This window comes from Jaculus jaculus, chromosome 3, assembly GCF_020740685.1.
Source record: "Jaculus jaculus isolate mJacJac1 chromosome 3, mJacJac1.mat.Y.cur, whole genome shotgun sequence".
In the NCBI taxonomy this organism is placed as follows: Eukaryota; Metazoa; Chordata; class Mammalia; order Rodentia; family Dipodidae; genus Jaculus; species Jaculus jaculus.
Genome location: NC_059104.1, coordinates 30770679 through 30783635, shown reverse-complemented (window position 1 = coordinate 30783635; position 12957 = coordinate 30770679). Strand labels below are relative to the sequence as shown.

General features: G+C 35.1%; 1 protein-coding gene across 1 annotated transcript in view; it reads left to right on the top strand.

Moving 5' to 3' along the window:
• Positions 1-12524, top strand: part of Ndfip2 (Nedd4 family interacting protein 2) — a 75836-nt gene extending 63312 nt beyond the window's left edge. The window contains exons 6-9 of the mRNA XM_045146023.1: positions 1818-1942; positions 6026-6092; positions 8749-8854; positions 11139-12524. Coding sequence (XP_045001958.1) covers positions 1818-1942; positions 6026-6092; positions 8749-8852 — 296 coding nt within the window. The 3' untranslated portion in view covers positions 8853-8854; positions 11139-12524. The remainder of the gene's footprint in view (positions 1-1817; positions 1943-6025; positions 6093-8748; positions 8855-11138) is intronic.
• The last annotated feature ends 433 nt before the right edge of the window (positions 12525-12957 follow it).

Below are 12957 nucleotides of genomic sequence, written 5' to 3'. Positions count from 1 at the left end.
CCGAACCTGAATGAATCTCATCTTTCTTTTAAGATTTTTTAATAAAAAGATTGTACTGGGGCTGGAGAGATGGCTTAGCGGTTAAGCGCTTGCCTGTGAAGCCTAAGGACCCCGGTTCGAGGCTCGATTCCCCAGGTCCCACGTTAGCCAGATGCACAAGGGGGCGCACGCGTCTGGAGTTCGTTTGCAGAGGCTGGAAGCCCTGGCGTGCCCATTCTCTCTCCCTCTATCTGTCTTTCTCTCTGTGTCTGTCGCTCTCAAATAAATAAAAAATTTAAAAAAATATTTAAAAAAGATTGTACTGGAGTATGCTTGACAGTATCTTCAGTGTTAGAAATTAATCCGGTGGAACAATGGGCTGTGTGCTCTAAAATGTAATATGTTATTTGGCTCTGTTAGAAACCTTTTCTTCTAAGTTTTAGCCACTTGTACCATGTGCATGAGAATTTTCATGTCAGTATGCTTCAGTTATAATTAATTATCGGATTATTGTTATTTTAGACTTCAGGAAAACATTAAGGTACTTGTACCTTAAAAAGAATCAAAAGAATGTTCTGAACTGTAAATTCTGCCTTGTAAGAAGTTGCCAGGCTACCTTCCAAAGTGACTGCTGCCCCATATCTTTTGATTCTCATCAGCAATTGCTATGGACTTTTTGTTTTAATTTTAGACATTCTTGTAGGTATGTAGCTGTATCTAATTATGGTTTTAGTTTGCTTTTCTGTCATTATTTAACTGAGTATCTTTATTCCATGTATTCCTTTGAGAGTCTCCTTATATACAAGTTAAAGGATACAGTTCCTCAAATGGTGATATAATCTCCACACATAATGAAAACAAACTTGGTCTGTGTATATAAAGCTGTCACATATACTCTTTAGATAACATACATATTATAAGAAATAGCTAAGAATTTTAACTGTAAGAAGCCTATGGAAGTATTTGTATTCCATATCATTGTTCGTGTTTCCATTTGAACAAAAGGTTTTGTTGACTGATCATTAGGGGGTCACACTCCACAGGAGCTACATTATGGGCTAGTTTTTATATGGTTTCAAATATAATTTCATTCCAGGCCAGACATCATGGCTCACACCCATAATTTCTGCACCTGAGAGGCTGAGTTAGGAGACCATTTGAGGCCAACTGGGGGCTGCAGAGCGAATTCCAGATCAACTTGGCTTAGAGTAAAACTTGCTTCTAAAAACAAACAAAACATACATAGTTTTGAGTGTGAGTTTCAAGAGTGAGGATGACAGGAAGGAAAAAAACAAACATTCTATGTTTTCTACGGCATACAGAGCCTAGATTTAAATATATAGACAAAAATAAACGTATATTGCATGAATATGTATAATGTATATATATATATATATATAGTGTACATGTACATACATATGAGAAATTATGTATGTATGTATATATCTATATGAGAAAGAGACATGAAAACAGGCACTATCTGGAGGAGGAAGGAGACCAGCAGGAGGGGTAGAGAGGACAAGGAAGAGTAATGGGGATGACAAATATGACTTAATACGATGATATACATGTATGAAAATGTCAAAGAAACTGATTGGTGTACATACTAAAAACAAATAAAAATTTGAATTCGTGAATAAAAATGTAGCTTTGCATACTCGTGATAAGCTTTAACGGATTGATATCCGCTGACCAAACTGACAGGAAACTGAGTTTACCAGCTTGTTGATTTACAGTAATATGGTGTATAAGGACAGCTGAGTTGGTAGAGTTCCAGCAAAGAAACTGCTGCTTCACCTGAGCAATGAAGTGTTGCTAATGCTGTCTGTTCTTTTTAGTGGCGTTTATCTTCAACTGGCTTGGGTTTTGCTTATCCTTCTGCATCACCAATACCATTGCTGGACGGTATGGCGCCATCTGTGGATTTGGCCTTTCATTGATCAAGTGGATCCTTATCGTCAGGGTGGGTGTCTTCACAACATAGAGCTCTCATCTTGAAGTGAAAAAATGACATTGTGCAGTTCATAAATGTTTATACAAATGAATTCATCTAATTCAGGACTTATATTTCTATTATAGTAATCTAGTATGAAGGTCTTATAATTTTTATATGAAAGGTTGTTAATGTAGAGGAAAAAATGAAATCAGAAAATATTGAATTTGAATTCATCTTTTTGATGTCTATGTTATTTAATTATTTAAACATTTTATTTATTTATTGGCAGAGAAAGGGGGAGAGAGAGAGATTGAATGGGCACGCCAAGGCCTCCAGCCACTGCAGATGAACTCCAGTTGCATGTGCCCCATTGTGCATCTGGCTAATGTGGGTCCTGGGGAATTGAACCTGGGTCCTTTGGCTTGGCAGGCAAACGCCTTAACTGCTAAGCCATCCCTCCAAGCCCAGTTTAAATTATTTAAGTAGTATATACATTAGTTTCTTCGTGATAAGCTAATAAAAAGCTGCATTACAGAATTTTTTTGAGTATGGAAAGTAAACTATCTTTCACAGTTACTAAACCCATGTATGTGGTCATCAGTTCATTGATACGATTCTGATATAGCACAATGCGTCTAAAATCATAAAAAAATCTAGAACTTTCTTTTATTTAGTAAGTTATTTACATAAATGTCTTCTGAGGTGGTTTTGTAAATGTCCTTCTGATCTCAAGTGTGGTCAAAGGGATCTCAAGATCACCAAAAATAACAGAAGTTGCCAAGGACTTGTTTAAAAGTGTTCCAAGTCTGACCGAGAACTCTGACATTTAGAAATAGATAAGGGCTGGGGATGTAACTTAGTTTGCAGAATGCTTGTCTAAAAATAGATAAGAAGATATGGATATTTAAACTGCTTTAAAAATAGGGATGGAGAGATGGCTTAGTGATTAAGGCTCTTGCCTATGAAGCCTAAGGACCCATGTTCAACTCTCTAGACGTACAAGGTGACGCATGCTCAAGGTCGCAATGGCTCAAGTTGGCCCATGTGTCTGGAGTTGAGTTACAGTGGGTGGAGGCCCTGGCGTGCCAATTCTGTCTCTCATTTAAAAAAAAACAAACAAACAGTCTCTTGGCCTTGCCTCAAAAAATTTTTTAAAAATAAAAAACTTATCTCTCTTTATAACCTTTACAGTTCAAAAGTAAAGGTCTATGAAGTGATTCAGAACACGTCTTTACTGAGTTTATTTAAAAATAACGGCCATCATGGTATATTGTCTATATTTGTGGAAATTGTCAATAAAAAAATTTTTTTTAAAGTGAAGGCTTATGAAGTGGCTGTCAGATCCCGTCACTACTGAGTTTGGTAGTGTAGGTCTGCAGGCTGGAGTGGGAAGATCATGAGCTCAAAGCAAGTCTGGGCTCCATTGTGCTGTTTCCAATCATTTAAAGAATAGCATTTAAGAAGACAATGAAATGTCTTTCTCTTTCTTGTCTCAACATTTCTTGTCCTGAGAGAGTTTTCCACTTAGATTGCTTATTTATTAGTACTGTTAGATGTAGATGACCCCTCCTGAGCCCTGTGGCCTTCTTTTTATAAAAGGCTGAAGAGGATAATATAAAAAATGGCTTTAATTTAAATAATGCCTTTAGTCCCAGCACTCGCAATGCACAGGTAGGAGGATTGCTGTGAGTTAAGGCCAGGCTGGAACTACAGAGACCAGGTCAGCATAGGCTAGGGCGAGTCCCTACCTCAGAAATTAAAAAAACAGAATGACTGTATTTGTTGTTAGAAGTCTTCTGAAGGGTTATCCACAAGAGTTGTAGATGCTGTTATACAGTTCCTAAAGTACATAAAGTATGCAAATCATATTCACCTAAATTTTGCTTTCTAATTCTAAGAGCTGTCTTCCTAAGGTTTTCAGTAGGCTTAATGTGTTAGTGTCTCTTAAATGCATCAGTATTATTAAGTTGATTGGAAACTACCCATTGCACAAATGTGATTACTGTTGAGGTGACGCTGTAGGCAGAAATAATATCTGAATTCTGAGCTAAAGGTGTGTTAACAAATCTTAGATTCCACTGTGGCTTCGAAACAAAAAAGAAAGCATGATTAAAATACTAATTACATAATAAAGGAAAAGGGCAGACTGCTCAGAGAAACCTTCCTCTCAAATCAATCCCGATCAATAATTTATTGCTTGGAGCATATAATGGAAGTTAGAGTAGCTAATCTGAAATTCCCTTTAGTAACACACGCGGGCCTTGAACTCAGTGATTCTCTCGTCCGCATCCTAAGGGCTGGGATTGGAGGCGTGCACAACATGGCTAAAATCTCTGTCCTTTTTATGTAGTAAATGTTCCTCTCTGATTTCAAGTGAAGCTGGTTATATTCCTTACTTGGAAGTGAATAAAAAATAGTTTTATGGAAAATATGTTTAGTGAAGAATGATTCTGGTACTGGTTTTTCTGGTTGTTTTTCTTGGATGTCATTATGTAGAAAGTTGAAAAATGAATTTTTGTTCTTTACCTTTTTTTAAATCCTCTAAAGCCTATATGAAGCCTTTTATTTTGAATTCTTAGTCATTTGATTAAAAATGATATAGTACAATTCTTGTGTAAGTCCAGTTTCAGGTTCTCCCCTTATAATACTTCTGTGTTGTTTTGTTTTCACTCTAGCCCAGGCTGACCTGGAACTCACTATGCAATCCCAGGCTGGCCTCAAACTCATAATCCTTCCTTCTATCTTTGCCTCCTGAGTGTGGGAGTGCTGGGATCAAAGGCATACACCACCATGTCTGACTTTATTGCACATTTTCCAAGGTGTTGGGTGTATATAGAATTTGCATCTTAATACATTCCAAAGTACTTGGAAATTTTAAATCTCTGGAATTTTTACAACTTTTAAGAATTTATATTATAGCTGATTTATTAATTGAAAAGCATTCCAAAGAAAGAACTTCAAGAGCTTTTCAAACGCATTTCAGTACTTAGTTGATACACTTCTCAAATGGTGACATTATGTGTAATTTGTAAATATTTGTATTATTGCCAATAATACAATAAAGAAAGCTATAGGATTTTAAGTTTTTATGGAAATTATCAACAAATAGTTGAAAATACTTTTTACTTTTGGATTCAAGCACAAGTCTGCATTTAATAAATAATTTTAAGTAAATTAGATTCAATTTTGAGACCAGTAGTAAGAAATCATTGAAAATGTTAAGTTTTTCACTTTAGAGTAGGTTAAATGAAGACTTATGAAAAATAATTATTTGGAGACATTTTAGATGCTAAACTAAGAGGTAAGGAATAGGAAAAAATAGGGCAACTGATAAAAACTAGATTGATTAAAAAAACTTGTTAAAATGAATAAAGTGTGTTGTGTAGAACCTACCAGTGGGAAAGATACCTGTGTCTGATGCATGAAACCCTGCCTTCCCTTGCTTGTCTGTGTTCCCACATCACAGATAGGATAGGAAACTACCATGGCCACTACGAGGAACTGTTGAAATGCTGCTTCAAGGTTCATTTAGCCGTTCTCAGCTCACTGCTGGGAACTGAATGCTCAGCATCTACTTTGAAAATGAAATGGCTCTAATGAGTTGGGGGTCTTTATGCACCTACTATTTTCAGCAGTGATTAACAGTAGGGGGTGTACAGAAGGTCAAAAGCTCTTCTTTTTGGAGGTCACCAGAACATCCCCATCTGATAAGATTAAACTAATGTGGCTTTTGGTGTTAATATCCAAAGCAGCGGGTTGCTGCAGTGTGTCTGAGATGATAGTTGTGGCTTTGAGAGATTATGAAAAAAGACCTGACATGTGATTTCTTTAATAAGAAGATGTTTGATTCTAACATAGAGTTTAAGCATTTACTTTTGTTTCAGGCAAACAGTTTAAAACTTTTGTGTATGAAATATTTTAATACATAAATCTGCTATTGTGTTAGAGATTTTTATCTCATATATATGTATATCCTTAAGTATTTTGCCTTTGTTTTCTCTTGTGTTGTTTTAAAGTGCTCAGATCACTTGGGAAATTATTCTGTGACTGAGTACAATTTTCAGATTTAGTTACATGAATATGGTTAATATATTTATGTTCACTCCATAGTTTTCTGATTATTTTGCTGGATATTTCAATGGACAGTATTGGCTGTGGTGGATATTTCTTGTACTTGGTAAGTTTATTGTTAATGAATTTAATTTACTAATTTTAGCTTATCTTTGGTATTTCCTAAGATCACAAGATGGAAATGTTGTGTTACTATATGTGTGAAAAGTATCTTGCTATAAACATCTTCTATTTAAACACATCTCAGCTTTTCACTTATTCTATAACATTGCAGCTTTCTTAGATTTAAAATGTAGAGGCTGTCAGCATAAAAAAAAAAATCAATGATTGAATGATAAGTGAATACCACAGACTTTGAAGGTTTCAACATAATTAAAGCATAATTATCTTCAGTATTGATCTTAGAGAATTTGTATGCGTAGTTTTGTTTAATAATCTTAGGACATTTGAGAGTAGGGGAGTTTAGGTGTTCAATTCTTTCTCTCATTTCTGGATCATGGAAGCATTCTTTGTGCTTTTGAAATGTGCCCTATATTAATCATTAATCAGCTGGAGTAGGAAAAGGTTTCATGCTTGGTGATCACAGTACTCTTGTTTAGTTGTCTTCTTATAAGGTATGCCTTTTTATTACTACTAGTGAATTTTATGAATTTAAATTTATATATGATAAGTTAATCTTAAAATCACATGCTTTCAATTCATGTTTTAAGTGTCTTTGTTGACATTATAAATATACTTTGATCCTACTGAAAATAATTGCACCAAAAAATAATAGCATTTCAGTAGGTGGCAGTCTTCTCTTTAAGTTTTTATTTAGTTATGCTAGTGTATCTTTAGGATTTTTGGAAAGCAATTATTGGTGGCTAGGTCAGGTCACTAAATTCTGTAAAAAATTATATTCTAATGTTATGTCTTGAGTTGGATTTATGTAAGGTTTAAAGACAGTTTTATATATTGTGAATTATATTGTGAAATTGATTAAATATTTAAACATTTTAAGGAGTTGAAATGTATGTTGTTAACAGACTGATGAAATTTCAAGGTGATATAACTATGAGGCAGAATAGAATGCACAGAATACTACCCATTCCAAATCCAAGCTGTAATCTAGCCTTTACTTATGCTTACTTGTGCTTGCATCTAGTCAGGAGCAAGGACATGGTTCTCCCATACTCATATCAATGCTAAATGTTTTGTGTGGTATTAAGCAACAATGGTCACAGAGTGATTGGGCTTTAGAAATGAACTGACTTTCTTTAGAAAATAAACAGAAGAGCCAGGCGTGGTGGCGTACGCCTTTAATCCCAGCACTCGGGAGGCAGAGGTAGGAGGATTGCCATGAGTTCAAGGCCCCCTGAGATGACAGAGTTAATTCCAGGTCAGCCTGGACCAGAGTGAGAACCTACCTCGAAAAACCAAAAAAAAAAAAAAAAAAGAAATAAAATAAACAGAAGAAAGTCTTAGAAATAGCAGCTTCATAGAAAAAAGAAGAGATCTTGCAAATAATTTGGGTTGCAATTTTTCAGTAATATGTTGACAACAATACCTTTGATAACATCAGGAAGGACATGAGAGTGGACGTCAGCGAGAGAGAGGCAGAGGCAGAGACATGGAAAGAGTAGACGACAACAGCAGACGAGAGTGGGGTTAGATAAACGTATACCCCTTGCCTAGTCATGGCCTGTGTATTTCTTGTATTTCTCCTCTGCAGTCTGTTTCAAACATGCTTCCTTCTGTAGTGCTTCAGTTCCTGACTTGTAGCAGGGGCAGATTTGCTTAGGACTTTGAATTTTAAATTTATAAACACTTTTCTTCCTAGTTAAGGAAGTTGTGTATGTGCACCACATGCACACCGGCACACACATCTTCTGTTTTTGTTGGTTCCCTACCTGCCCCCATTTTCTGGTTATAAATTTACCTGAGTTAATAAATGTTTGCTAAGAATTACATGCTTAAATATTTCAAAGAGTTATGCTAATGCTTTTATACTTATCTAGTATTTTTCATCTGAAACTTTGAAACATTTCACAGGCATTGCTTTTTCAATTAATTCAAAACATCTGTGATATAAATGGTTATTATTTTAAAATACTATTTTACTAAGGAAAATGCTTAGAGAGCTATCTCCGCTTCTAATCACAAAGAAATCACTAGAGTAACTGCTTTCCAAGGCTTTCCTCTCTTCTTGCTTCAGTTTTTATTATATATTAGTGTTAGTACTTGAAAATAAAAACTCATAATTAAAAAGGTATTGGCCTCCAGATGGATTCCACAGATGAGAAGCACTTGACGTTGCCAGCCAGGCCAATTGTCCTGGGCAGTTTGCATCTACACACACGTATTCTACCCTTAGTGCTTTAAAATACGTCTCTTGATTTGCTCAGTAGTTGCCGTAACTGATAACTTTCATAAAAATAAGATTCCTGTGAGTGGATCCATTTTAAACCCATGAAGTAACTTTGTTGCTTAAAGAACGAATGTAACAAATGTACACTTTTGTGTGATTTGATTTTCTTGGTAGATTTGCTTTGCTTTCATTTTGTTACGTTTAGGGCTGACAACTTGAAAGAATATGCTTGTCAGTAAATTTTTCTTTTATTTTCTCAAGATGGGGATAGTATAAAAATGTGATAGGATAAATGAAATTTTGCAGATGTACTTCCGTGAGCCAAAGACCATGTTTATGATCATGTAGCTTAAACATAGCATGCTCCCCTTATGTCTAAGAACATACTGTATGTGTGTTATTTCAATCTTCTCAGGCCTGCTCCTTTTCCTCAGAGGATTTGTTAATTATCTCAAAATCAGAAACATGTCTGAAAGTATGGCAGCAGCTCATAGAGTAAGATATTTCTACTTACTATAGAGGTAAGAAATGTTTTAGTACGTGGTTTGTTTATTCACTTTATGTCTTCACATTTATCAGATATATTCTGAGTACTTAATGTATACTTACAGTTTGTTCTTCAAAGTTAGCAGATTCCATATATTTTATACTGACACTTGCCTTTTGAAATTTAATAAGCTACACACCTTTTAAACTTAGATTTTGTTTTGTTGAATTTAAATTTTTATTGTCAACTTCCATAATTATAAACAATATCCCAAGGTAATTTCCTTGCGCCTCCCACTTTCACCTTTGAAACTCTACTCTCCATCCTATCCCCTCCCCCTCAATCAGTCTCCTTTTATTTTGATGTCATGATCTTTTCCTCCTGTTATGATGGTCTTGTGTAGGTAGTGTCAGGCACTGTGAGGTCATGGATATCCAGGCCATTCTGTGTCTGAAGGAGCACGTTGTCAGGAGTCCTACCCTTCCTTTGGCTCCTACATTCTTTCTGCCACCTCTTCTGCAATGGACCCTGAGCCTTGGAAGGTGTGCTAGAGATGTTTCTGTGCTGAGCACTCCTCTGTCACTTCTCAGCACAATGAACTTAGATTTTTAAAATTGAATTTTATTAATTTTAATTTTTATTTGATGTACATATAAGATAGGCATTCCAAGGCCTCTAGCCACTCACTGCAAACAAACTCCAAAAGCATGTACCATCTTGTGCATTTGGTTTACATGGGTACTGGGGAATTGAACCTGGGTCGTTAGGCTTTGCAGACAAGAGCCTTAACTGCTAGGCAATCTCTCCAGCCCTAATGTTAATTTTTAAAAAGTATTTATTTTCATGTATGTGGTGGGACTTCAGGGCCTCTTGAAGCTGCAAGTGCAAACCAGACACTGCCTATGCCTTTTTATTGTGTGTATATATGTCTGCCCTATGTGTATGGCTTGGGAATTGAACCCAAGTCAGCAGGTTTTTGCAAGCAAGCACCTTTAGCCATTGAGCCATTTTCCTAGCCTAATAATTTAAATTTTAAATAATAAATCAATGCATTTTGTGGTACCAAATCTCATGTTTTGTACATACTAGACAAGTGCTTTACCACTGAACTGCATGCCCAGCTCATGATTCTCCAGGACTCATGTAAGCCAGCAGCACAAGGTGGCACATACATCTGGAGTTTGTTTGCAGTGGCTGGAGGCTCTGGTGTGCCCATTCTCTCTCTCTGTCAAATAAATAGATAAAATATATTAAAAAAAAGCTGGACATGGTGGCGCACGTCTTTAATCCCAGCACTTGGGAGGCAGAGGTAGGAGGATTGCCATGAGTTTGAGGCCACCCTGAGAATGCAGAGGAATTCCAGGACAGCCTGAGCTAGAGTGAGACCCTATCTTGAAAAACAGAAACAAAACAAACAAAAAAAGAATGTGTCAGTATTAACCATAAGATAAAAGGCAGAATATTTTTGCTAATTTGAGTGGTGTTACCTGAGTAAGATTATCTCTTGTAAGTATAATGTAAGTAAATAGCCAAAAGTCTCATAATGAAGCTTTTTTAAACCATTTAATCAATAATTTTATACATGTGTATAATGTATTTTGACCATATGAGCCTCCCATTATCTTCCTGGGTGCCCTTCCCTCACTCATTGGACTCCTTCCGCATCATGTTGTCTTCTTTTCTGTGTGACCTCCTAAGTTTAATTAAGCTTGTTTTGATTTTTTGAGGTAGAGTCTTGCTCTAGCCCAGGCTGACCTGGAATTCACTGTGTAGTCTCAGGGTGGCCTTGAACTCATGGCGATCCCCTTACCTTTGCCTCCTAAGTGCTGGGATTAAAGGCATGTGCCACCATGCCTAGCACTTGACTAGGTTTTCAGTACCAGGCATGAATTCTCTTTCATAGAGTGGGCCTCAGGTCCAATCAGAAAGCAAGAGTTACTCTCATAATAGTCATATCACTGTCATGGCGGTGGTCACACCTTACCTGGCTGGTCAGTGGTTTAGCACCAGGCTCCCCTTAGGTAAGACTGTTACAACTTTTCTCCCCAGCAGCCCGCAAAGCACCTCCCAACACTATGTAAGCTAGCCTGCAGGGAAGGGTTATCCAGCTGATTTCCAGCTTGATTTCTCTGTATCTTACAACTGGAACATGTGCAGCTATACATTTTAGAATAGATTCTGATACATACTAGTTTGTGGAATCTTTATCAAAAAAATCATTATGTACTTGATGTCATACTGCTATAAAATGTGTTTTATTCTGATTTAAATAAGTGCAATTTACTACATTTTAAGACTAATTCTTTCTTTGTCTCTAGACTGCATCAACCCAACATTCCTTTCTTATACCAATGTGAAATTTCCACATCATCTGTAAATCGACAACTTTAGGATAGAAGACTACTAATAATGGAAGAAAAATTAGTAAAAGGTGGAGCTACAAAATTAAGTGTCAGGGTGGTTTAACCTTAAAAGCCATTTCTGTTAAGTCCTTAATTATTAGTATTTTATTTGTTTTGCACATTTGCATATACTTGAAAGAAACTGTCAAATTGGAGCAGTAAAGTACAGTCATGTGTGGTTAATCAGTGTTTGATAGAGTTGAAAGGGTGGAGTGGTGAATAGTCTTCCAGCATGTAAATGCTTCTGACTCTACCATTCGTATAATAAAATTACACTATTAATCTTGTCAAATCCTTTAGTTTTTGGCTCTTAGATTCATCTAGTAATTCTATACATGAAATATTCTTTGTTATATATAAAGTTTATTAAAACCAGTGCTGATTGTGGGACAGAATTTGTCAGATTTTAGAGTGTAATATTATTTAGGAAAGCTCTGTAAATAACCATGCATAAGTTCCTTTTGACATTGTCTTCTTAGAAATTGTGTCTAGATACATGTTCCTTAATTTTAAATTAAGTAAACTAAACGCATATATATAGATTCATTGAGTGTTAAAGATAGAATGATTTAGGATGAACTTTAAGCCAATGTAGGTAATACCAAATGTCCTTGATAAGAAAAAAAATTAAGGGGCTACTGATTTTAAGAGTTTTCAAATGAGAAGCTTGATTTTTTTTTTTATGATTATTCATCTTAGAGAGTCTTGCAGGAAGAGATTGTATTAGATACTATATTTATTTCATCTAAGGCAATTTAAAAATTAATTTTTTCAAATAAGATATTCTCATTTACATTTGTCTTTTACAAAGCCAATAAAGGTATCTTTCAATATCACTGTAATAATTTTTCTTAAATGTTTAATGTGTTCAGCTTAGCAAATAAAATCTTGTCCTGTTAATAGCTCCTTGCTTTATGATTGTACAATTAATTTGTAAGACACAACCTGAAGTGAGATGTTTGAAATACCTGCTTTCACATTATGGAACTGTATCTGGAAGATAAGTGTGAGGTGTGTATGTGGTAAGAGTGTGTTGACATCACTCCAACTGGAATCTGCTTTTACATCCATAAGCTACTATATTTTGCGTATCATCTATTTTTTTTAGCTTATGTTTGCTTTTAAATGCCAGCATTAGAAATGATGGAAATTACTTTATTGCTTAAACGTAAAAAATCATTTAATATAGCTATATAGAACATAAAACATTAATCATTAGACAACGATTATTGCTAAAAGGTACATCTAACTATTCAAGGCCATTTTTCCACTTTTGAAAAAAATAAAATTTATGTTTTATTACCTCTTTTGTATTTCTCTATATTTTATAATTTTTTCATTGTCTTTTATAAATAAAGCATGCAGTTTTGTTTGCTAATTGAGCTTCCTATATTTTGTTTTTTCCTAATTCACTTGCTTCCCTTCATAGAATTTTTACTGTTGTCTAAACCTGTTGTTGTGTTAAACCCCTTGAAGTAAAACAATATCATGGGGTAAAGAAAACAGAATATTTTTAATTTAGTTCCCTCATTTGGATAATGTACTAACATATAGAAACTTGTACGGAATTTATATTTCCTGTTCATTTTTTATAGACCTCTATTTTTTTCTTTTAATAATTTTAAATGAAATTAAGCTTTGCTACTTGGTGGTTTGAGATGACAAGGATGCTCAGCTATCAAACATCAATTTATTAAAATTTTAGTTTTTACAGTGTTTGTATTTGGTTTATGAA